The sequence below is a fragment of the Pristiophorus japonicus genome, chromosome 7 (assembly GCF_044704955.1).
Source record: "Pristiophorus japonicus isolate sPriJap1 chromosome 7, sPriJap1.hap1, whole genome shotgun sequence".
Classification (NCBI taxonomy): Eukaryota; Metazoa; Chordata; class Chondrichthyes; family Pristiophoridae; genus Pristiophorus; species Pristiophorus japonicus.
This window is the reverse complement of record NC_091983.1, coordinates 59,542,776-59,570,023: the sequence shown is the minus strand read 5'-3', so window position 1 is coordinate 59,570,023 and position 27,248 is coordinate 59,542,776. Positions and strand designations below refer to the sequence as shown.

At 39.7% G+C, this 27,248-nt stretch overlaps 1 protein-coding gene across 4 annotated transcripts in view; it reads right to left on the bottom strand.

Annotated features, from left to right (window-relative positions):
* Window positions 1–766: 766 nt before the first annotated feature.
* taf1b (TATA box binding protein (Tbp)-associated factor, RNA polymerase I, B) overlaps window positions 767–27,248 on the bottom strand; it is a 70,575-nt gene continuing 44,093 nt past the window's right edge. For 2 of the 4 annotated variants that reach the window (XM_070884975.1, XM_070884976.1), the window contains 8 exons: window positions 26,842–26,941; window positions 22,425–22,572; window positions 20,896–21,073; window positions 20,758–20,804; window positions 14,938–15,028; window positions 11,108–11,178; window positions 9,162–9,387; window positions 767–1,513 (listed from right to left, as the gene is read on the bottom strand). In XM_070884975.1, the coding sequence (XP_070741076.1) occupies window positions 1,321–1,513; window positions 9,162–9,387; window positions 11,108–11,178; window positions 14,938–15,028; window positions 20,758–20,804; window positions 20,896–21,073; window positions 22,425–22,572; window positions 26,842–26,941 (1,054 nt within the window). In that variant the 3' untranslated portion in view covers window positions 767–1,320. Of the gene's footprint in view, window positions 1,517–9,161; window positions 9,388–11,107; window positions 11,179–11,676; window positions 13,732–14,937; window positions 15,029–20,757; window positions 20,805–20,895; window positions 21,074–22,424; window positions 22,573–26,841; window positions 26,942–27,248 lie in introns of those variants that run through there. The other 2 variants (XM_070884977.1, XM_070884978.1) reach the window with 2 other exon arrangements.

The window sequence follows — 27,248 nt, the reverse complement described above, 5'->3', positions numbered from 1 at the left end:
TGAAACATGAATTTTCCCTCTATCAGGGAATCTGGAACAAAAGCACTTTATTAGAAATAAGCCAGTTCAAAGTAAATCCAGGAAAAATGTCTCCACACAAAGGGTTATGAAAACGCACTGCCCCAGAAAACCACAGATACATAAATCAAGTCAAGTGTTTAGAAGGGAGACTAAGGGAGTGAGGTTATTAAGGGATAGGAGAGGTGATTATGCAATTTGGTGCTCCCAAATGGGAATCAGTGCTTGCATAGAGTGCCATATCATTGAATCACCCTTATAGGGAAAGTATAACGAAATGAGATTAAAAAGATATAGTGAGATTTTCTGCATAGTCATAGTTAATGGGTAGAAAATCTAACCCTACAGAGAGCTACCATACAAAGTGGCAGAGCAGACTCAGTGGGTCAAATGGTCAACTCCTATCTGTTTTTCTATACTTAATACATCATTGAAAACTGGCCACAAAAAGAGCAAGGGGAAGCCCAGTAGACTTAAGACTGAATCATAGCCTACCATTTTAGCGATAGCAGGTAAGGGTATGTTTTGCCATTGATTTGGTCAATCAAAACAAGCACCCCCCCCCCAATCATCATCATCTTCCTTTAATGGTCTTCGTTTGAATAGACTTTGAAACTTTCAACAATGTTAGTCAAAGGACGGTGGAAGAGGTGGTGAGTTGCAGAAATTAGCATTGAAGACTCTCATCAAGACAGCAATTGAAACCAACAGTTAATGATGACGCCAAAAATCCTTCCAGGATGAAGAGTTGTTATAACAAAATCATAACTTTATTAAATTATAAGGAGAAATATTTAAGTATTAGATTCTTCAAAAATAGGTTATGAAAGCATTGACATAATTATGACATTCTATGTCAAAATGACAATGTGACATCTCAACGCAAAAACACTGAACTGCATTAGAATTTGTGCACTTCATCAGACTGGTTTAATGGAGGCATATTTTGGCTATTGGATTGTGCAATGAGATACTTCTCTTTGAAAAATGGATTTGGAAACGCAACCCCCTTTCCACAAACATCCAATAAACAAGTAACAGAAATAACAGTGAGGTTCAACACAGCAAACTTAAAACACATCTCACTGAAATCGATTTTTCACCTATTTGAGGCACGTACAGTTATTCTCATTTGCCTATTTTTTCCTCCCAGAGCAACTGTTTATTATGTGAAGGACTGGAATAAGATTTTTAAATCAGCCTTCAAAAAATTAGTAAAACAGCTTAACATTCAAAAATTGTCAATTTCAGATTCAAGAGTTGTTCGTGCCATTTAGTCTTCTTTCTTCGTAGAACCCACAGTTATTTAGTTTTCTTGCAGTTTCTTTTAGGTTTTAATGTTTCTGGTATATCAAACAATCTATGTTCCAACCGACAAACTTCCTTGTGTAGTATGGAGAACTCCACCCCAAGCAGGAAGGAGAACAGTTTTAGCACAAACAGGTAACTTTCAGGAAAATGTTTTTCTTCAGACTTTGTTAAGTGTCTGCAATATCTGGTAAGGGAAAAAGAATAATAATCAGAATATTTTTAAAGTTCTCTAACATTCTGCAAAGTATAAAAAAAAAACAGCTCAACACGGAATTAAAATTTATAAAAGCTAAAGGAGATGTCTTAACTTCAACATCAGAATTACGTTCCTCCCCACCCCCGCAAACATCCCCACAATACCATAACATCCTTATGGTCTTTAAGTAAGACTGCCACTTAAATACACCAGGAACTGACTTGAAAGAGGCAAACTTATTTCTCTTAGGATCCTAGCGATTAGCACAGAGGGCAGACTTTTATCTTGTTAATCTTGTCTGAATTCATAACTCGGTTCCAGATGTAAAAGAAGACATTTCCAAACCCATCCTGCAAAAAGGAGTACATCATTACACTAGCCTCTTATTTCATCCAAATAAATTGGGAAGATTTAAGTCCCAATATTTGTTAACACATGCTGTCATTTTGAAGATTTTGGTAAATTACCATTCATAAAGAAAATCACAATATTTGTGTTACAAATTCCAGGTCTGCTCTCGATAGCCCCTCAGGTTCAGTGTTACTGGATCTCTTGCAAGTGGATCCTCATGATCAGAAGTTTAGCTTTATTGCCCATATCTAATTGAACAATATCATGACCTGAGGCCTTAGTGAGATAATGCCAGATGCAAATCACCAAGCTGCTTTGCATTATAGTTAGTGAGTAAGAGTAAAAGTTACAGTACATCTCATCTTAGATCAACTTAAGTTCAGGACCATAGGAACAGGAGTCAAGCCCGTTCTACCACTCAATTGGATCATGGCTGATCTTTACCTCCACTCCATTTATCGGCCTTTAAAGAAAGAAATCCTTGCATTTATATAGTGCTTTCACGACCACTGGAAGTCCCAAAGCAATTTACAGCCAATGAAGTACTTTTGAAGTGTAGTCACTGTTGTAATGTGGGAAACGTGGCAGCTAATTTGCGCGGCAGCTAATAAGCTCCCACAAACAGCAACGTGATAATGACCAGATCATCTGTTTTTTAGTGATGTTGATTGAGGGATAAATATTGGCCAGGACACCGGGGATAACTTCCCTGCTCTTCTTCAAAATAGTGCCATGGGATCTTTTTCGTCTACCCGAGAGGGCAGACGGAGCCTCGGTTTAACGTTTCATCCGAAAGACGGCACCTCTGACAGTGCAGCACTCCCTCAGCACTGCACTGGAGTGTCAACTTAGATTTGGGACTTGAACCCACAATCTTCTGACTCAGAGGCGAGTGTGCTACTTTATTCCATATCCCTTGTATAACAAATATCAACCTCAGTTTTGAAAATTTCAATTTATCCATCTACATCCTTTTGAAGGAGCGAGTTCCATATTTCCACTATCCTTTGCGTGAAAAAGTGATTCCGATTTCATTCCTAAATGACCTTGCTCTAATTTTAAGATTCGGCCCCCTTGTTTCTGGATTCCTCGCCAGAGGAAATAGTTTCTCTGTACCTACCCGAAAGAATTCATTCATAATTTTAAATAGGTCAATCAGATCATCCTCAACCGTCTAAACTTAAGGGAATACAAGCCAAGTTATCTCGTCTGTCTATGTTCCTTTGTACTTTCCTGCACCCATTCACATGCTATTTAAGAAAGGAGAGAGGGGGAAAACCTGGGAATTATAGACCAGTTAGCCTAACATCTGTTGTCGGGAAATTACTAGAGTCTATAATTAAGGATAGAGTGATTGAACACTGTGAACATTTTCAGCTGATCAGAGAGTCAACATGGATTTGCCTGATGAACCTGATTGAATTTTTTGAAGAGGTGACTAAAGTAGCGGACAGGGGAATGTCTATGGATGTTATTTATATGGACTTCCAGAAGACATTTGATAAAGTCCCTCATAAGAGAAAATTAGCTAAAATTGAAGCTCATGGAATTAAAGGCAAATTATTGACCTGGTTAGAAAATTGGCTGAGTGCCAGGAGACAGAGTAGGGATAAAGGGCAGGTACGCTAATTGGCAGGATGTGACTAGTGGTGTCCCACAAGGATCTGTGTTGAGGCCTCAACTATTCACCGTATTTATTAACGACTTAGATGATTGGATAGAAAGCCACATATCCAAGTTTGCAGATAACGCAAAGATAGGTTGTATTGTAAGCAGTGTAGATGAAAGCATAAAATTACAAATATATTAATAGATGAGAATGAGCAAAACTGTGGCAAATGTGAGGTCATCCACTTTGGACCTAAAAAGGATAGAACAGGGTACTTTCTGAATGGTGAAAAGTTAGAAACAGTGGAGGTCCAAAGAGATTTGGGGGTCCATGCACAAAGATCATTAAAATGTGATGACGAGGTACAGAAAATAATCAAAAAGGCTAATGGAATGCTGGCCTTTATATATAAAGGACTAGAATACAAAGGGGTAGAAGTTTGGAACTCTCTTTAGCAAATGGCAATTGATGCTAGGTCAATTGTAACATTTAAATCGGAGATTGATAGATTTTTGTTAAAAAAGGTACCAAGGGATACGGGGCAAAAGCAGTATATGGAGTTAGGTCACTAATCAGCCATGATTTCATTAAATGGTGGAACAGGTGTGAGGGGCTAAATTGCCTACTCCTGTTCTTATGTTCCATCCACACAATTTTGTAAACTTGGATATACAATTCTCTATTCCTTCATCCAAACCTCCTCATTGTATTGAAAACACAAAGCATGGATAAACATTCACCCTTTCTAGTCAGCCCTTTCTCTAGCTTTCCGTAACCAGCTCTATGTTAAACAAGGTGATTTGTACAATTCTTGTCTCCCTTACTGATCTCACAAAACTAACCCAGATCATTAATTTTTGTCCTTTTGTCCAAAAGTGGACAAGAAGCCAGTTCAGCCTCTGACCCAATCCCTTTTCAGGAGTTGGCCAGCAGAGCTATCAATTATAAATAAAAGCAGAAAATACTGGAAATACTCAGGCAGCATCCGTCTGTGGAGCAAGAAACAGAGTTAACGTTTTAGGTTGATGACCTTTCGTCAAGCTAAAACTGGAATACCACACAATTGTTTTAAAATAGAATGCATTTCAATGGAATAAGAAAATTACAAAAGTAAATGTGAAAGTGAAAAACGAGGGGTAAAAAAAGATTTAAAAAAAACTCAGGTTGGGCTTGAAAAGTTCAGCACTATGTAAATGGAGTGTTAGAAAATGAGCTAGACCTAAGGCTACTACTGATAATTGGACTAAAGGAGCAATGTACTTCAAATTAAAGCCACTAAAATATATTTTACAGACAGTTTCTGTCTGAATGAACCTTGTTAAAAAGTATGCTTCCTTCAACATGTCTATAAAAATATATATTTTATTGACCTGATCTCTCTAGCATTGCCAGGAGTACCATTTTGGAATTAGGTCTAGAAACTGCTAGGTCCGCTGGAGATTGTATTGCAATTAACAAGGCATCATACCAAGATATAAATTAAATATATTATTGTTTATAAGCAATTAAAAAACCTTACATATATAATTGTTTATAAGCAATTAAAAAATTTGCAGGGCTATGGGGAAAAGGCGGCGGAGTGGGACTAGCTGAAGTGTTTAAATCAGAGATTGATAGATTTTTGTTAATAAAAGGTACTAAGAGATACGGGGCAAAAGCAGTATATGGAGTTAGGTCACTAATCAGCCATGATTTCATTAAATGGTGGAACAGGTGTGAGGGGCTAAATTGCCTACTCCTGTTCTTATGTTCCATTATTGAATTTACATTATGGAACCACTCTTGTTTGAAAGGATTTTGTTTTGCTGGGATTATGTTTTGCTGGAGTTTCCAATGCTATGGAATTTGCCTCAGTTACATTGCAGGCCAGGCTCCACAGCCCTGCAGCAACACAAAAACAACTGACATTTACAGCTTTCATTTGTAACTACATTTTCCCCAGTGCCATTACCAGACATGGGAGAAGACCCATTCAGCCCAACAAATGGTGAACCAAATTTGCTGGCCATTAATGGCAGGCTGATGCCCAGCCCAATTGCAACGAAAGAATAAAATGATGGGCAACAGATACACATTGATAGTTTGGCACCTTTTTAAAAAAAAAAAGATAATAAATCTTTAACTGAAAATTTCCTGCAAGGAGATTTTTCATAGAATCATAAAATGGTTACAGTACAGAAGGAGGCCATTTGGCCTGTTGAACCCATGCCGGCTCTCTGCAAGAACACTTCAGCTAGTCCCACTCCGCCGCTTTTTCCAGATAGCCCTGCAAAATATTTCATTCAGGTACTTGTCCAACTCTCTTTTGAAAGCCACGATTGAATCTGCCTCCACCACCCTTTCACGCAGTGCATTCCAGATCCTAACCACTTGTTGCATAAAAAAGCTTTTCCTCATGTCGCCTTTGGTTCTTCTGCCAATCACCTTAAATCTGTGTCATCTGGGTCTCAATCCTTCTGTCAATGGTGTTTCTCTCTATCTACTCTGTCCAGACAAATCTACTCTCAACCTTCTCTGCTCTAAGGAGAACAACTCCAGCCTAGTCCATCCACATAACTGAAGACCCTCATTCCTGGAATCATTCTCAAAAATCTTTTCTGCACCCTCTCTAAGGCCTTCACATCCTTCCTAAAGTGTGGTGCCCAGAATTGGACACAATACTTCAGTTAAGGTCGTACCAGTGTTTTATAAAAGTTCATCAAAGTTTATAAAAGTTTCTAAAAGTTCACTTTGCTTTTGTAAGGTTCTATTTATCCCTGACACCTTCAACGATTTGTGCACATATACGCCAGATTTCTCTGTTCATGCACCTGCTTTAGGATTGTACCCTTTAGTTTATATTGGCTTTCCTTGTTCTTCCTACCAAAATGTATCACTTTGCATTTTGCTGCATTAAATTTAATCTGCCACATGCCCGCCCATTTCACCAGCCTGTTTATGTCTTCTTGAAGTCTATCACTATCCTCCCCACTGTTCACTATACTTCCAAGTTTTGTGTCATCTGCAAATTTTGAAATTATACCCTGTACTCTCAAGTCCAAGTCATTAATATATAACAAGAAAAGAAGTGATCCTAGTACCGACCCCTGAGGAACACTACTGTATACTTTCCTCCAGTCTGAAAAACAACCGTTCACCACTACTCTCTGTTCCCTGTCACTTTAGCCAATTTCTTATCCATGCTGCCACCGTTCCTTTTATTCCATGGGTGTCAACTTTGCTGGCAAGCCTATCATGTGGCACTTTATCAAATACCTTTTAGAAATCTATATACACCACATCAACCGCATTGACCTCATCAACCCTCTCTGTTATCTCATCAAAAAACTCGATCAAGTTACTTAAACACGATTTGCCTTTAACAAATCTGTGCTGGCTTTCCTTAATTAATCCACACTTGTCCAAGTTACTGTTAACTTTGTCCCTGATTATTATTTCTAAAAGCTTCCCCACTACTGTAGTTGCTGAGTTTATCCTTGCACCCTTTTTTGAAAATTTAAGAAAAAAAATTCAACATTGTACTTAACACAGAGTACCCTCAAAAGACTTTTGCAGTTGCGCAGGATCAAATGAACAGGGGTTGAGATAGTCTCATGCCACTTGCCTAAATTCATTTCAAGTGGTTTTGTACCACAGATTTTACATTGATGCAAAACCAAAAATGTCACTGCAAAATATGCAATATAATGGGTCTACAGGTGCAACGTCCCAAATCCGGAACTCCGAAAACTGGAATTGTCCAAAAAACAGACATTTTGCACATCGCTGATGGAGTCTGAAATCTGGAATCCTTGACCTAATCCGTGCTGGATTTTCGTTTTTGCCAAATTTCAGACCTCGCTGCTCAAAACCCGGCACGGATTCAGTTGAGGATTCCGGATTTCAGACTATTGAATTTCTTGTCTGAAATTCGGAAAACCCCAAAAACCGGAACGGAGTCAGTTGCGACGTTTCTGGATTTCGGACGTTGTACCTGTATTAGAGTAAAATCTAATTTAACGAAAACATCCTGTTTATACCAGCAGCAAATGCAGATACAGGAATATGTTCCTCATTACTGCTATCTTGGTTGAACATGGGTATGTAGATACTTTCATTTTATTAGGTCTTCAGAAGCCTTGACAGCAGTAGACTACTCTTAGTTTTTCCAAAAATGAAATATATATACCATCCTTAACAGCATTTGGTTACCAAACAAGAGACTGGACTCAAATTAGCACCCAAGTCAGAAGATTGTGGGTTCAAGACCTGCTCCAGAGACTTGAGCACATAACTCAGTCCAATACTTCAGTGCAGTGCTGATAGAGAGAGAGAGAGAGAGAGAGAGAGAGAGAGCTGCACTGCCAAAATTGCAGTTTTTCGGATGAGACGTTAAAGTGAGGCTCCGTCTGCTCTCTCAGGTGGATGTAAAAGATCCCATGGCACTATTTTGAAGTATCCCATGGCAGTACTCCTTGGTGTCCTTGCCAATATTTATCCCTCAACCAACATCACTAAAACATCTCATTGTTGTTTCTGGGACCTTGCTGTCTGCAAATTGGCTACCGCACTTCCTGCATTACAACAGTGACTACACCTCAAAAGTATTTAATTGGCTGTAAAGTGCTTTGGGACGTTCTGAGTCTGTGGAAGGCGCTATTATAAATGTAGGATTTTTTTTATTTCTTCAGTTAACTTTGCCATGTTCATCAGCAGAAAAAGATTTAGGACACTAAAACTAATGCAACTGTAAAAACACAGGACAGCCATGAAGAGCTGAAATTTACAATGTAAACAGGGTAGCTCCAATGAACTTGGCACTGGAAATACAAATATCGAGCAACTCAGTGTAAACAAGACACCAGTTCAACAAAGGAAATGAATCTAAAGCCTGCAATATTTATATTCAGTCCATTCCAATAAAAGATATCACATGATATATATTGTATGGCGTCATTATACATTTAACTTGTAGCCAAGTCTACTCATTTTATTCCTTAATGATACACCTTTTAATGCAGAAAGAAAGATAATGTTTTGAAATTACTCATAACTTGGCCTCTGCGCAAGTTTTGTCGTATGAAAGAACAGAAGAACATTTGGGAAGTGTGTTTATTCTAAGATTTGCATGACTTATCGTTTCTTTCAGTGTTGGCTGGAAAATTCTGGCTCAACCAGAAGAATGTACCTGTACAACAAAGCCCATGTAATACAAAACGGTGTTTACTTATCATCTGCCATACACGTTCAATAACTGAGACTACATTCAAGCACGGGCAAGTACTAGAAAATGCAAAAATATAGGCCACTGTTACCAATATGCACAGCAGAATATTTTGCCAAACATAGACCAAATACTCATTTAACAAAATCTTTGCACTATAATGCTTTTTTTTCCTGCACAGAAAAATGTGTTGTACCTTTTCATCTTTTGAATTATATTTGAGCTTATTTATATAAAGGGACTGTATTGGATAGTTTTAGTAAATAGGTATCAAATTGTGTTACATCAATATTGACAGCTATATTTAACCTCTACTACAGAGGTGATCTGCCACAAAACTGAATATGCTATTATGTAATTCATAATTCAGAAATTTGATGGTAATTTCTTCTAACTGCAAAGTGCAACAAATTCAGGAGAACTGGAATTTTTAAATACGAGTACATTTTCTTGGAATGAAAACAAATACATACTTATCTTTGCAAATTTTCAGACAACTGAGCCAGTACCGCTTGTTGACAGTTGTGATCCTTTTACTTTTTTCATTATCATATGCTTCTAGGCTGTCTCCATGAAAGCAAGGTCTCTCCAAGTTGCCTTCACTCCAACTGAACCAAAAACTGGAAGGTCCTCTCTTTTCCATCGCTTGATGGGAACTAGTGAGTCTAACAAATTGCTTCTTAAGACTGTGGATCATACCTAAAATTAATAAAATAATCATAAATTTCAAACCAGGAGAAGACAATGCTCCTTTTATTTATAATGTGGTGACTTCTGGCTACCAACGCATTTCAAAAATGTTACGGTGGATATTTTGCTCATCAAGGAGTGGGATATCAGGGCCCATTTCAGGCACCTCGTGTCAGTTTCAAACACACCTCGGTCAGCAGCTCCCTCCAATGGCTAGTGAGTAAATACACTGCATGATATAACACCGAGCCATATGGTGCAGAAGATTTGATCTCCAATCTATGCTGAGCTCAGCCAGGACATCAGTTGGACCCACGACAATTGGCCTCAGCTGCTCTGGGCTAGGGAAGGAGTTGGTGGGCAGGGGAGAAGTCAGCCAGCGTGCTCTTCCTTGACTACTAGCCAATGAACCCTGCTAGAAAGTATGCATGTGGAATTCAGGCGAAGATAATAGGCTCAGCTATAGTGCCCATCACAGTCCAATATTGCACCAATGCTCACTACCTCGGCTCACACATGAAATAGCTGCCTGTGTCTGATAAATCACAATTAAAGGGTTAGTGCCTTAACAATTGAAGAGGAGAAAACTGGGAGTTTAAAAAAAAGCTTCAAGTCAGTTGCAGCACAGCGTCCCCTCAACTTAGTCCTCATTAAAATATCACTTACTAGAAAGTATCAACTACGAGAATAATATGTATTTTTCCACTTCCCCAAGCAGCCACCATTGTGGGCTGAGTGTCGCTGTTAATTTGTGGCAGATTGCCAGTTTTGTGTAATGGTTCTGCACCCACATAGCATTGGGTCCAGAACTATCTTGCATCTGGCTATCTGCAAACTATATATTTCAGTGCCCTACCTATATACTTTGTGGATTAAACACCAACTATTCACCTAACTTGTGACAAAATTCTATGTGATCCTGACTCTATATATTTCATTAACATGATGGTGATTTTAATTATGATCCAATGCTAACTATTGATAAACTAATTAGGTGGCAGTTCTTTGCCATGCCTAGGGGCCTGCAATACTATGATGCCAAGTTTGGCAGAATCGGAATCTCTTACCATACCTTCGACTCAAATCCACAACATTTCTACTTGTATTTAAATTATTTTCAGAAAGGTGGTCAATAACTTTATAAACCAGTAATATTATACATTATCTTCCTGCTGGATTACCCTCCCAATAGCAATTCACTGGCAGCCTTTTCTGAGACTGAGTTTGTCCCTATATTCATTTTCAGTTGAATTCATTCCTACAACTAAATTTGACACTAAAAATCACCGATGTCTGGAGCACCAAATTAGGTCTTAGGCCAAAACTATTACCTATTTCAAGAGGCAAAAAAAAAGTTAGAATTTAGAATATCCTGGAAGTATGGATCTAAACACAACCACTTCACACCCTGGCTCCATCTCAGTGATCACACAAAGCCTAAACAAGCAATGCCAGCTATTGCAAAGATGGGATGCTATACACAAAATTCTTTTCCGACAACTGCACAGGACTGTGACCAAGTTCAGCTTGACATTTCCCGTAAAATTAGAAGCCAATATAGCCATATCACCACATTTTTCTCCATTAAATTGTCTCGGCCATGTTCATGCATATACTTGCACTTTAGAAACTTTTGAAAATTGAAAAAAGTACACGAAAGATTTTCACATTTTGAAAAAAATCAGTTTCATCAGGATCACATAGACACAAACAAAATAATTCTACTTACGTTTCCTTTTGTAGATCACTGACTTGTCTTTTATAGAAAAGAATAGTGGTTTTTCACATTTCCACAAGTGCCTGTGAAATCCAATGCATACCTTAGCAGTATTTTTATTTATTTTAATATCCTGAAATTTTCCCTATTAGAAAATCCACTGGTGTCATTTGTCACGTTTCCTCCATAACCTGTAACTAACTAGAAGTGCATTTCTATTGAAAAGGGATAATCCTGCTTATTTTATTTCCCAGTGTAAAATGAAGCACTCTGCCAGTCAGATGTGCTCCATCTACATATAAAGCTAAAATTAATTTAATAACACATCAGAAATATATGCTGGTAAAACTTTCCAGATTTCTCTTTGTGGAAGAGTTATTGGTTTTGACTGATAATTGAGTTACCCAAGACATTGGGCTCAATTTTCCCCAGTATTTGCACCATTTTTTTTGATTAGGCTGTTTTTTCTGGCCTAACTTAAAAATTCCCAGTTTCCCCAATCAATTTGCACGAGTGTAACCCAGTTAGTTACGTTTTTTTTTTAGGTAATTTTTTTTTCTCAAAAGGGGGCGTTACCAGCCACCTACGCCAATTCTGGCCATTTAGGCAACTTTGGCCAGCTAATAGTAACTCAATTTCTACTTAGACCAACGTATGTGGCCTCTCGAGAAAACCCTTGCGGAGAGTTAAAGAAATTGGCGCAGGTAAGTGCAGCAGATGCCCGGACAGCAGGAAAGGTAAGAAAGAGAGGGGGAGAGAGAAATGGGGGAGGAAGAGAGAGGTGGGGGGAACCTTTCAGGTTTAGTTAGGTGTGGGGACCGGGAGGGAGGAGACCATTCGGCCTGGACTAGATGTGGGAGCGGACCGGGAAGCCACTTGGCCAGGGCTAGGGGCGGGAGAACGCACTGGCAGGAGAATCGAACCGGTGGGGACCGAGAATGGGCCTGGACTGGCAAGCCCTTCCGGCAAGGTTGGAGGTAAGTTGCTATTATGTGTTTTTCAATTCTTTTAATGTGTTGCGTGGTGGCTATATGTTTGTGTGTGGAAGCCGAACTGAAGGGATGAGAACCCTTACACTATGCAGCAGCATCAAAAAAAAGCCCGGGGGGGGGGGGGGGGGGTTTGCCAAGCCCGTGTCCGTGCGAGGGAGCGATTCTGCCGGCCGACCCTCGAGCCGGGTGAGGAGAGGTTCGCTCCGTGGTGGAGTGGTACTTCAAAAAAAATCTAAAATGAAAATTGCATTAGACTTCGTTGCCCAAAATATCCTCATTTGAATGCCTAGCTTCTAAGCAAGCCTATTACGCATGTGCAGACCTGGGTGTGGTCCATACTAAGGCGTTGACCTTGGGGAGAGAGAACAAAGAAGCTTGTCCTGAAGTTTTGAGCTTCTTGCAAAGGTACAATTTAATCATGGGGGCAATACTGACAATGCCATACCTTGTGCAAGCCTTCTGCATGATGGTGCTGCGGAGGAGACGATTGATTTGACGTCATCGCATGAGGAATCTCAGAGCACGTAGGAGGCCTTACCCACGGCAGGTATATCGAGACAGGCAAAATAATGCAAACCGTGTGAGAAGGCTGTGTTTCCGCAAAGAAGATGTAACTGAGATCTGTGAGTTAGTAAAAGCAGATCTGCAACCTAGAAGCATCAAGACTGCTTTGTCAGTTGAAGGGAAGGTTACAGCTGCACATTCATTCTATGCATCTGGATCATTCCAGGCCACAACTGGGGATGTGTGCACCATTTCTCAACATACAACGCATACCTGCATTCTGCAGGTGACTGCTGCACTATACGCCCGGAGGAATGACTACATAAAGTTCCCCATGACCGCTCAGGCAATGCGTGAAAGGGCTGTGGTCTTCTCCAGGATTGCTGGCTTCCCAAAGGTACAGGGCTGCATTGATTGTATCCATATCGCCTTGCGAGCACCGTTGGAGGATTCTGAGATGTATAGGAACAGAAAAGGCTTCCACTCCGTGAATGTGCAGCTCGTGTGTGACGACATGAATTGCATCATGTCAGTTGATGCGAGATACCCTGGGAGCACCCATATGATGTTCATCCTACACGAGAGCGCTATATCTGCCATGTTTCAACAGCAGCAAGAAGGGCAGAGCTGGCTGCTGGGAGACAAAGGGTATGGTCTCGCCACCCGGCTTATGACACCCCTACGCGCAACCCGGACGGAAGCTGACCGGGAAGACAACATGACGCACATTGCTACTTGCAGCATAATAGAACAGACCATTGGCATCTTGAAACAGCGTTTCCGATGCCTGGACCATTCCGGATGCTACTTGCAATACTCCCCTGAGATTGTCGGTCAGTTCACTGTTGTGTGCTGCATTCTGCATAACTTAATCATCATGAGGCATCAGCAGCTGGTAGTAGAAGACCCACCTGAGGTGAGAGTGGCTGATGATGATGAGGAAGATGCTGATGACGAGGAGGAGGATGAGGAGGAAGCCATCCAACAACCTGAACCCGGAGCACAACGGCGGAGGAGGGCGGGTCGTCCTGCTCCTTTAACGATTGCTTGAGCCTCGCGCCAGCAGCTCATCTGTGAACATTTTACAGCCTGAAGGCGCAATGACAACTATTCCAAATGGACCATGTTTACTGTTTGGACCTGTTCCGTAATATTGTGTTGTGTTAATGGAACAAATAATGGAAATGATTCAGCTTTACTTCAAAAAGTTGTGTTAATAATGGAAATGATTGTTATAATTTAAAATATATTTTATTCAAAAATTTAACGTGCTGCACTGTTGGAGGTTCCCTCTTTTGGATGAGACGTTAAACCGAGGCCCCGTCTGCCCTCTCAGGTGTACGTAAAAGATCCCATGGCACTATTTTGAAGAGCAGGGAAGTTAGCCTTGTTTCCTGGCCAATATTAATCCCTTAACCAATATCACTAAAACAGATTATCTGGTCTTTATCTTATTGTTGTAATTGGCTGCTGCATTTCCTACATTACAACAGTGACTACTCTTCAAAAGTACTTCATTGGTTTTGGGAGGTCCTAAAGTTGTGGTAGGCGCTATATAAATTCAAGTTAATTTTTTTCTTTCTATGGCAACAGGGATAGGTTAATTTTATGGCTTCAGGACTGGTTGAAAAGAGACCACTTCCTGGTGATTAGATTAGGCCAAGATGGAAGGCAAATGCATGAGGACGAATGTATGTATAGATCCCATGAATCTTCACTCATCTTGAAAGAAACAGGAAAAATATTAAAATGGGGAAAGGATACTATTCTCACAAAATAATAAATATTACCCTAATTTGCTTAGTTTTCTCAGTGGCTTTCTCCAGAGAACAGTTATCTGCAAATAATTATAAAGCAGTAATTTATTAAAGATAAAAACTGAGTGAAGCTTCAATAATTTGCAGTAGTCAACTGAATAATCCAACAGTTCAAATATAAAATCTCTGCAAATTTCTACGGCCTTATGTCCCTTCCCATGTCCTCCTGCCTCCAATGCATGCCCCCTTCTTTCTATACCACCGCTGATGGTAGCACTGTCATCTTGACCCTACCCTCTGGAACTCTCTCCCGAATTTCCTTTTAATAAGTTGCAAACCCATCTCTTCTATGAAGCTTTGGGTGACGTCACTCTCATTCTTTCCAGAGCAGCTATATAGAGATATTTTCAATTTTATGCAGAAAGCTGATCCTCAGTATGGATACCAACTTTTAAACCAGCTGTATGACATTTATACAAGAGGATTAACAATTAGAACGCTATTACTGCATTTTATAAATAATCTGTAGTTGCTTACGAGAAAAATTCAATGTTCAGTAAATGTTCTATGAAAGTAATGGATACTTTACCTGGCTGCCTGCTCTTCCATTTCCTTCTCACTTGCATCCAAACAGTGTCTCACTACCTTGTACCATTTTCTGAACTGAAAGAGCTTAATACCTAACAAAACACACAAACCATGAAAGAAAAATAAACATTCTAATGAAGGTGGATACTTGAAACATGAACCTGTCTTTTTACTTAACAGATCCTGCCAGATTGGCTGCATATTTTCAACATTTTCTGGTTTTATTTTATATCACCATGTTTCTTTTAACTTTAGAACCACTAAATATTTGCTTAATTTACACTCTTCAAGGACAATGTACCAGAAGCAAGTTGGTAAATTCAATGTAAAACATTTCTTTCCCATCCCAATAATGTATACACGCTTAATTTTAAAACTTGCCATTTATAGGCAGAAGCTCCCAATTAATTATTTCTCTGCTTGTGGACCTGGATTGCTCCTTCACTTGCAGATATATATTCACACAGTTACCCCTCAGGGCTCAGTCCATACCAAGCTGATTAGAAGCTGACAAAATCAAAATGAAGTAGCCAGTTTATAATTAATTAAGTGACTCACTGCGTTCCTTTCGCATTGTATTTGAAAACAAACATAGCCAATATTTACTTCCCTTTAGAAATGGGAAAATAACTACAAAATGCACCATGAGAATGTGTGATGCTTAATATTAGAGACAAGATAAGAAATGTACAAAGGCCAGTTCAAGATCAACATCACAATTACCACTCCCCACATATGCTCTAGACCAGACGACTGCTGGACAGACCGAGGCTAAAGGGGGACCCTCCTACACAAAAGCTGGTCATGCCTCCGGAGTCGTCTCCTGGATAGTAGCCCAGGAGATTACAAGGACCATGATCAATCTTCAACTGCATTGGACCCAAACTGACATTGCTGGGATACTCACTGAAGAGCAAGGCCTCACTACAGGTTAGCACAGCTCACTTTACTAGGTGCATTCCCCTTCTATGGTGAAGTGTAGCCCTCCCCAACAAACATGTAGCTGAAGCACATGCAAGACATGTCTCAATCATAACAAAGGATGCACATCCTCCAACTGGAACTGGGGAAATACCAAGCCAGCTAGGGAGGGGTCTTGGAGGCTCACTCAACACAAACTACCTTCCACCCCCTCAGCATATCAACTCACCCACTGACCATGAAAGGCAGTGGTCCCAATTAATAATACCACTAATATGCAGTGCCTTTCCCCACCCGACTAACCAGTCCCCAAGCCTAACCAGTCCTCAAGAACCAAGACGAAACGTGCTGTTTTCAACCACTTAGCCCATTGCTCATAGTGCAAACAAGAGAGATGCCAAGAAACCTAGATTATCAATGCTTACATCTGCAAGCACTACTTAATCAAAATGTACAATGGCTTCATAAAATTTTTATGTGAATGCACTTTTTCCAAGGGTTAAATTAATTTAAAAAGGCAAATAAAGGACTAATAAGGGAACAAATAGGCTTTTCTGCGGCCGCAATAGAGACTCCAGGATGGTATGTTGCCTCCCTGGTGCAAGGGTCAAGGATGTCTCGGAGCGGCTGCAGGGCATTCTGGAAGGGGAAGGTGAACAGCCAGCTGTCGTGGTACATATAGGCACCACGACATAGGTAAAAAATGGGATGAGGTCCTACAAGCTGAGTTTAGGGAGCTCGGAGTTAAATTAAAAAGTAGGACCTCAAAGGTAGTAATCTCAGGATTGCTGTTAGTGCCACGTGCTAGTCACAGTAGGAATGGCAGGATAGTTAAGATGAATATGTGGCTTGAGGAGTGGTGCAGGAGGGAGGGATTCAAATTCCTGGGACATTGGAACCGGTTCTGGGGGAGGTGGGACCAGTACAAACCGGACGGTCTGCACCTGGGCAGGACTGGAACCAATGTCCTAGGGGGAGTGTTTGCTAGTACTGTTGGGGAGGGGTTAAACTAATATGGCAGGGGGAGGGGAACCTTTGCAGGAAGACAGAGGGAAGTTAAATGGGGGCAGAAGCAAAAGATAGAAAGAAGAAAAGTAAAAGTTAAGGGCACAGAAACCCAAGGCAAAAATTCAAAAAGGACCACATTACAGCAAAATTCTAAAGGGACCAAGTGTGTTAAAAAGACAAGCCTGAAGGTTCTGTGCCTCAATGCGAGGAGTATTCGTAATAAGGTGGATGAATTAACTGCGCAGGCAGCTATTAACAAATATGATATAATTGGGATTACGGAGACATGGCTCCAGGGTGACCAAGGCTGGGAACTCAACATCCAGGGGTATTCAACATTCAGGAAGGATAGACAGAAAGGAAAAGGAGGCGGGGTAGCGTTGCTGGTTAAAGAGGAAATTAATGCAATAGTAAGGAAGGACATTAGCTTGGATGATGCGGAATCTGTATGGGTAGAGCTGCGGAATACCAAAGGGCAGAAAACGCTAGTGGGAGTTGTGTACAGACCACCAAACAGTAGTAGTGAGGTTGGGGACAGCATCAAACAAGAAATTAGGGGATGCGTGCAATAAAGGTACAGCACTTATCATGGGCGACTTTAATCCACATATAGATTGAGCTAACCAAACTAGTAGCAATACGGTGGAAGATTTCCTGGAGTGTATTAGGGATGGTTTTCTAGAGCAATATGTCGAGGAACCAGCCAGAGGGCTGGCCATACTACACTGGGTGATGTGTAATGCAAAAGGACTAATTAGCAATCATGTTGTGCGAGGCCCCCTTGGGGAAGAGTGACCATATTATGGTAGAATTATTTATTAAGATGGAGAGTGACACAGTTAATTCAGAGACTAGAGTCCTGAACTTAAGGAAAGGTAACTTTGATGGTACGAGACGTGAATTGGCTAGAATAGACTGGCGAATGATACTTAAAGAGTTGACGGTGGATAGGCAATGGCAGACATTTAAATATCACATGGATGAACTTCAACAATTGTACATCCCTGTCTGGAGTAAAAATAAAACGGGGAAGGTGGCTCAACCGTGGCTAACAAGGGAAATTAGGGATAGTGTTAAATCCAAGGAAGAGGCATATAAATTGGCCAGAAAAAGCAGCAAACGTGAGGACTGGGAGAAATTTGAATTCAGCAGAGGAGGACAAAGGGTTTAATTAGGAGGGGGAAAATAGAGTATGAGAGGAAGCTTGCTGGGAACATAAAAACTGACTGCAAAAGCTTCTATAGATATGTGAAGAGAAAAAGATTAGTGAAGACAAATCTAGGTCCCTTGCAGTCAGATTCAGGTGAATTTATAATGGGGAACAAAGAAATGGCAGACCAATTGAACAAATACTTTGGTTCTGTCTTCACGAAGGAAGACACAAATAACCTTCCGGAAATACTAGGGGACCAAGGGTCTAGTGAGAAGGAGGAACTGAAGGAGATCCTTATTAGTCAGGAAATTGTGTTCGGGAAATTAATGGGATTGAAGACCGATAAATCCCCAGGGCCTGATAGTCTGCATCCCAGAGTATTTAAGGAAGTGGCCCTAGAAATAGTGGATGCATTGGTGATCATTTTCCAACAGTCTATCGACTCTGGATCAGTTCCTATGGACTGGAGGGTAGCTAGTGTAGCACCACTTTTTAAAAAAGGAGGGAGAGAGAAAACGGGTAATTATAGACCGGTTAGCCTGACATCAGTAGTGGGGAAAATATTGGAATCAATTATAAAAGATGAAATAGCAGCGCATTTGGAAAGCAGTGACAGGATCGGTCCAAGTCAGCATGGATTTATGAAAGGGAAATCATTCTTGACAAATCTCCTAGAATTTTTTGAGGATGTAACTAGTAGAGTGGACAAGGGAGAACCAGTGGATGTAATGTATTTGGACTTTCAGAAGGCTTTTGACAAGATCCCACACAAGAGATTGGTGTACAAAATTAAAGCACATGGTATTGGAGGTAATGTATTGACGTGGATAGAGAACTGGTTGGTAGACAGGAAGCAGAGAGTAGTGTTAAATGGGTCCTTCTCAGAATGGCAGGCAGTGGCTAGTGCGGTACTGCAGGGCTCAGTGCTGGGACCCCAGCTATTTACAATATACATCAATGATTTAGAAGAAGGAATTAAGTGTAATATCTCCAAGTTTGCAGATGTCACTAAGCTGGGTGGCGGTGTGAGCTGTGAGGAGGATGCTAAAAGACTGCAGGGTGACTTGGACGGGTTAGGTGAGTGGGCAAATGCATGGCAGATGCAGTATAATGTGGATAAATGTGAGGTTATCCACTTTGGAGGCAAAAACGCGAAGACAGAATATTATCTGAATGGCGGCAGATTAGGAAAAGGGGAGGTGCAACGAGACCTGGATGTCATGGTACATCAGTCATTGAAAGTTGGCATGCAGGTACAGCAGACGGTGAAGAAGGCAAATGGCATGTTGTCATTCATAGCGAGAGGATGTGAATATAGGAGCATGGAGGTCTTAATGCAGTTGTACAGGGTGCCTTGGTGAGGCCTTACCTGGAATACTGTGCTCAGTTTTGGTCTCCTAATCTGAGGAAGGACATTCTTGCTATTGAGGGAGTGCAGCAAAGGTTCACCAGACTGATTTCCGGGATGGCAGGACTGACATATGAGGAGAGATTGGATCGACTGGTCCTGTATTCACTGGAGTTTAGAAGAATGAGAAGGGATCTCATTGAAACATATAAAATTGTGACGGGATTGGACAGGTTAGATGCAGGAAGAATGTTCCCAATGTTGGGGAAGTCCAGAACCAGGGGTCACAGTCTAAGAATAAGGGGTAAGCCATTTAGGACCGAGATGAGGAGAAACTTCTTCACTCAGAGAGTTGTTAACCTGTGGAATTCTCTACCGCAGAGTTGTTGATGCCAGTTCGTTAGATATATTCAAAAGGGAGTTAGATATGGCCCTGACGGCTAAAGGGATCAAGGGGTATGGAGAGGAAGCAGGAAAGGGGTACTGAGGTGAATGATCAGCCATGATCTTATTGAATGGTGGTGCAGGCTTGAAGGGCCGAATGACCTACTCCTGCACCTATTTTGTATGTTTCTATAAAGGAGAGCCAGCTCAGATTTGGTAAGGGCAAATCGTGCTTGACTAACTTGATTGAGTTTTTTTGATGAGATAACAGGTGGATAAGGGCAGTGCAGTTGATGTTATGTGTATGGACTTTCAAAAGGTGTTTGATAAAATACCACATAATAGTGATAAAGTACTACAGAATAGGTTTGTTAGCAAAATTGAAGCCCATGGGATAAAAGGGGCAGTAGCAACATGGATACAAAATTGGCTAAGGGATAGAAAACAGAGAGTTGTGGTGAACAGCTGTTTTTCTGACTGGAGGGAGGTATACAGTGGTGTTCCCCATGGTTCAGTATTAGGACCACTGCTGTTTTTGATATACATTAATGACTTGGACTTTGGAATACAGGGCACAATTTTGAAATTTGCAAATGACGCAAAAGTCTAATAAATAGTGAGGAAGATGATAATAGACTTCAAGAAGACATAGACAACTGGTGGAATGGACAGACACATGGCAGATGAAATTCAATGCAGAGAAGTCTGTGAGGTGATATATTTTTGTAGGAAGAATGAGGAGAGACAATACATGCTAAATGGTACAATTTAATGGAGGTGCAAGAAGAGAGAGACCTGCATTGGAGGGGGGTGTTTGTGTCCAAATCTTTGAGGGTGGTAGAACGGGTTAACAAAGCAATTAATAAAGCAAGTCTCTCTATATCTAAAACCCAAAATAAACAAATCCTAAATGAGTTTTTAGTATGAGTTATAGAATCCCTTCCCCCACGACCACGATAAAATTGGAATGTAGATTTGCATAATCTACAGCAATGATAGTTAAATACCTTCATCGTTATGTTTGTTTATCTCATCCACTCTATTAGATAGCAACCTGTTAAATGATACAAAATTACAAAACAATTTTTAAAAATGGGAGCTTGGCACCTTCTGCAATACTTTACCATATACATCAAGTGACTTACCATTCACGTTTGTCATCAAGCACAAACAGCAGTTTCAGGGCAACCACAATTACTGCCACCGCCTGAACCTCATACTTGACTGTCTTTGCTCCTCTAGACAATGGGTGAAAGGTCAGAAAGTCCACCTCTCCGATACCCATTTTCTTCACCAATCTTTGTGTCCAAATGTGCATGCTCTCTGGTGTTCGATAACCCAAAAAATTAAAAAAACAAAATGCAATTTACTCAGTGGGAACTGCCTTCTCAATGATTATTTAAACTCATAAGTAATTCTTACAGCTAAAATAAAATGCTCTATTTTTTTTTTTAACGGTATATATATTTGATGTTGTGGGATGGCGGGGAGGGAAAAAGGATGAATTGTCCATCTTCTAGTGCTTTTTCCCCAGTAAAACCAGTTAACCGGTTTGAGTACCAATGCCTCTCACCTGTATCACCAATTCAAGTTTAATTGAACGGTTTATAAATAAACATTAAAAAGATAGCAAGATTTGTTTTGATCTTCAGGCTAAACAGTACCAGTTTTCACTGACCCTGTGATAGCCAGCCTTTTAGTATTAATGACTGTAAACAGTACTGACTGTAATGCAATGTAAACTGGTGCCAACTAGTCTTTACAACTGTAACTGAAAGCAAAATAAAGAGTCTGCTGGAGTCGGTGGCATTCACAGGAAAGTTGAAGTAATATTGTATTGCTGACTATTCTGGAGGTAACATCTTTAATCATCCAAAGCTCAAAGACTTAACAAGTTTATCCTGTTGCATAATGAATGCTTTGTGTACGGTTTATCGTGCATGCTGCAATGCACTAATATGTACTTTTGTAAGAGACTACATAGATGGAAAAGTATTATGTCCGTCTGTTTCATACAAAACCTAATGGGAAGTAAACAACATTTAAGTTATGTTGGTGTAACTATTAAGCCATTTACATGCCTGAAACTACACCTATTTGTATTTATGCACAATATCAGATAACAATATTTCCTAAGAGACTGGGTTTCACAACATTTGTAAAATAATAAATGTTTGTAAAGAAAAGTTAATAGGGCCATGTTATATCTTCAAAACCTCTTCCCACCCATTTACCGTCGCAATGTACAAGAGCTTTTATACAGAAGGCAATCCCTCCAACCTAACTACGGTTAAAAAATAGTAAGCATTATCATCTCTCCCCTGCCACCGCGAGACCTTGCATCTTAAGGATACATCCTCAGCAGAGAGATGAAGAGCTAACTTTGACTATTAGCTCCATCAGTAACCAGACAGAACGACAATGTTCATTACTTTCTCTGGAGATGCTGTTCACCAGGTCTTGAATCTGCCAGCTGAACAGCTACTTCCCAAATAGCAGCCTCCTTTGGAAGAACAAACAAACTTTGGAAAACTTACTTTGCAGGAGATTCTACGTTAAAAAAATTAACCTAGAGTTGGGAGCGGGATAAGAAGTACTTTGCATTGATAGTCCTTTCCCCCCACATGTCTGTTCTGAACTGTACTGTTTTAGAAATGTATTTGCAATAGTCTACCTGGCAAGTTAGCTTCCATCAAATACTTGATACAAAGTATATCTGGATGGAGAAAACACTTTTCACTTATTTCAGGAAAACGGGGCAATTCCAGAAACTCAGCAAGTTGGTGCATCTTCCTTTGGATCTCATCATAGGATGGAATGGACTGCAACAGATCAGCACAGGAGGATCTTGTATTAAGTTAGCGATATAACAAGCATTTAACATGGAAAAACATCCCAAAGCACTAAACAGGAGTGTAATCAAAATGAAGACATTTGTGGTAATTAATAGTAATTACAGTTGCTGCTTTTTAATCCACACAAAATCATAAAGGAACATGGAATGCAAAACAGTGATGGAGCCCACACTCCAGTCAATTAGACATTCCAAATTATCACACGACTTTGCTTATGTGATTGAATTTAATTCCTAGAGCAAATAAAATTCTCATTTTCCTTTCACCTCAGGAACCTGAGATTAAGTCCACCCAGGATAGATGAAATGAAAGGCTTACAAGGATGACTGTTGTGGGAATTGCTTTTCTGAGACTGGGGTGAAGGAACATTGTAAAGTGAGCACTCAGGATGCAGGAAATAGAAGAGTGTTTCATTGCCCAGCACAGACATCCCTCACTCATTTTATCCCCAAAAAAGTTAAAATTGAAGGATTAGAGAAGTGCTTTATGCCAAGCCACAAACAAAAACAAGATGACGTGAGACACTGATCTGCAGCTTCCATCCCTATATCATTTCAGCAGATTATTATTTTACAGATGACTACCTGACAGAATGACAGTTCCGATCTAAGACGCATTTACAAAGCAATGTACTGTCCTTGTTTGAATTTAAAAAAAATAAGATATCCCCTATTTCAGTGTCAGCTGTGGTTCAGTTGGTAGCACACTTAGAAGGTTGTGGGTTCAAGTCACACTCCAGAGACTTTGAGCGCATAAATCTAAGTTGACACTCCAGTGCAGTGCTGAGGGAGTGCTTCATTGTCAGATGTTCGGATGAGTCGTTAAACCGAGGCCCCATCTGCTCTCTCAGGTGGATGTAAAAGATCCCATGGCACTATTTCGAAGAAGAGCAGGGGAGTTATCAGTGGTGTCCTGACGAATATTTATCCCTCAATCAAAACAAAAGCAAATTATCTGGTCATTATCACACTGCTGTTTGTGGGAGCTTGCTGTGCACAGATTGGCTGCCGCGTTTCCCACATTACAACAGTGACTATATTCCAAGAGTACTTCATTGGCTGTAAAGCGTTGAATTGTCGGGTGGTCATGAAAGGCACTATATAAATGCAAGTCTTTCTTTCTATTTGTTTGAGCCCAGCATTTCACTATCATGGAGTGAGCTGAGTCAGCAGTTGACTAAACTGAATGCAGTTTACAATCCTTTTCAATCCTATATATGCCAAGCCACAGCAGAGGTGGATTCCATAAACCAGAACAAGATCAACATGGGATTAAGGAATGAATCTGATCTCTGGATTAGCATTTGCATTTTCAACCTTTGCACTTGCTTCAATAGGTTAGTATGAAAAATCCTTCCTTTTCAATTATATGATACGCCCACACTCCTTTAGAGGAATATCATTTCTATTTTTCAATGTTTTATTAGCCTCAGGCTGGTTTAATAAAAAGAGCTACTTAGAGCAAGCACAGCAACAGTTGTGACAATTAATGTAAGGGTTAATCAGTCTGGCTACATTAAGTCTGAAAAACTTGGCATTGGTATAAAAGATTAACTCACACCCACACAAACACCGAGTTAGATTAGAACTCTTGTCACCTCAACAGATTTAATTTTGATTAGGTATCCTTATTGTGATGAATGCTGTTCTGTTTTCATCATTTTCCAATAAATTAACATTCACCATTATGAAGTCACTTTCTTTCTATAGATTTTCCCCCATATCTCATTAGCAACTTTCAAGACACCTCACTGCAGTAACATATTCAGCTATTATCTAAGTAAAAATATTTAGTATTTCTTTTGGAAGAACTTTGGGCAAGATGACAAAACTATTGCATCATGATACAAATGGGTTCAAACAGCATTCAAAAATGAGACATGATCCTCGTAGCAGATGCCAGTGCTACGAATGGGGTACCCAGGTGAGGGATTTAAGGTCACAGGAAGATATAAACTCAAATAGAGGACCAGATTACAAACAATAATTAATTCAGGGGAAGAAGGGTTTCCAGACTCAAGTCTGGATATATGAGCGATACTCCCCCTGGGTAGCTATCTTCCACAAGGAACTCGGTGATTAAGATGAGCCTAATCCATCAGAGTTGCTCACTAAACTTGAGATACCAAAAGATGTGCAAAGTGTCACATTTGATTGGACAGCACAACATGCTACAAAGAAATACTTAATTCAGAGTATCAATAACCATTTTTTCTTCTTCTCAACCATTAGGAAATTCCAACTGATTTTCTTTCAACTCTAGGCTAATCCACTTTTCATTAGTATAAACCACTGCAAGTTTAACAAACTTGCTATTTCTCAAAACTTAATATATAGACCATGATAGACTGGTGCTATATAAACCTGTCTTTTAAACTGCAATAAGTACTGTGCTTGATCAATGCGATCAGATACAATTCTATTTTTTAGGATTCTTGCCTCCTCCTCCACTACCAACCCCATAAAAATAAAATAAACCGGCAGGATAACTGCGCACATGCTCGGTCTGTTTTGTCAATAGAGAAGAAGGTACTAAGAAAATAACTTTTTTTTTGTGGTTTCCTTTTGCTAAGAACATAAACTGCAACTTCTCTGATATTCAGAAAAACAGCCAGGGCTTTAAAAAAAAAGCTTAATTGAAACACTACTTCTTGTTCCAAAACCACAAAACCTTACTGAGTAAAACTAGATCACATACATAAGCCCACAATATTACATCACCTTAGTGTACTGATAAAAAACAAGTTTATTTTTCTTCCACACTAATTTCTTCCCTTCCTCATCTAAAGGATTGACTTCTTGCTGAGATTGGAATACAATTTTACAGGTGTCAAATGCCCTGCAGTACCCTGCAGGGAGCCATTACATTATTGGCCACTTTATTGTGGGCAGGGGAGAAAGAGAAAGACATTGGAGCCTGACCGTGTTCTAAGCCAATGTTTGCACATATGCACTTCCAACAGGGATCACTGGATATCAATCAGGAGCAGGAATGATGGCAAATTTCTTCCTCTCTTATCGGAGGGCACCAAGATCAATTGCACCATCTTTATTGATGCTCAAGTTGAGATCAGCTAAGTCAGCACTGACCATGGATTGAATCCGGTACCTTCCTGTTTAACTGCTCACTGGATAAACTGAATAGATGAGCTCAAAAAAACCAGCAGCTCTTACACAAAGTATTGTGCAGTGTTCTGGCAATAATTAAATCGCCAATTCCATATTGACAAAATTTTAGATTTAGAGCAGTGTCTGAATAAACTTCTGAACTGATGCTTAATGAAAATACTCTTTCGATAGCAACAAGATTCTCTAAATTCTGTGAGTCTGATCTGCAGAAATATCAAATGAAGAGAGAATTTGTTATAATGATCTTCAAAACCATTCAGGAATGTGATAATTGATGCTCAATTTTTCTATTGTTAATATACTATGGGGTTTTTGGATTTAAAAATAGGTTTAAAAATAATAAACAGAGTCTTGAGATAGGAGTTTTCATCTGTCAAGATGGAGAATAAAGCACTTGCGACAACAATTGTCAATACTTAGGATTGCAGTGGTCTTTTTGAAGACTATATTACAAACCGTCCAAATAAACCAATACTACAATTACTACATCATAGGTCAAAAATACCCAAACATGTTAAACTGCCTCAAGTTCAAAGTAACTCAAAATCAAGTGCATGTCATACCTTCATGTAGATGTATGACCATACACCAATCAGTGCAATTCATTTTTTTTCCTCAAATTGGTGTAACAGTCATTCATACAACTTTTACATAAGTGAGACAAATCCAGTAGATTTTAAGATATCAAAATATCACGATCCATTTTTGTAAAACACATTTTACTACAAAAGCTCGACTCTAAAGGAGCAATTGCCATCCATAAAGATCTCCGACTTTTGATCTTAATTTTTCAGATAGATTTTCAGTGCACAAACATTGCACTCTACCGTCATCATTATCTTTGTCCATATTTAAATGTAGTGCTGTTCAGACCGGTTCAAACCAATCTTCTACTTAATTGCATGCAAAAACAAAACAAGGAAGATGAAACCCTACACTTTCCTTGTGGTGGGAATACTAGACATAAGATCACAAGGCAGTGCAGCAAGCTGCTAAAAGATATATTTTAACAAGGTATTATTTTGACAATATTGCCCTTGTATTGTCGGCACAATTTTTTTAAATTTAGGACGATGTAAAAGTTTAGTCCAAGATAAGAAGTCTTTACCTGTACTTGAAAGATACGGACATCGGGTCCATACAGTTTCATCTCTTCAGGAAAATACTGGAAGGTGTTTAAATATGGTACATGTCGTTCTGAAACAAACCTAGTTCAAACAAATTATATATGTATTTAAGAAAAATTTATGGTTAGATTGGACTTCAGAATACAGTGAAAGTTGCATTCACCAACAAATATTTATTTCATTTAAAAAGATGGTAGAATTTAAAGAGATACCAATTAATTCAAGGAGCTCCTGGCAGCTGAGAGTTAGAAAGTATTATTGACTTAAATCGTTAAAGGATAGTTACTATCTCATGGAACAATTTTTCAGAACAATGATTTACCATTAAAAATCAAGCATGTGCAGTTGAACATATACCAATAGAGGTATATAAGGAGAGGGATTAAAA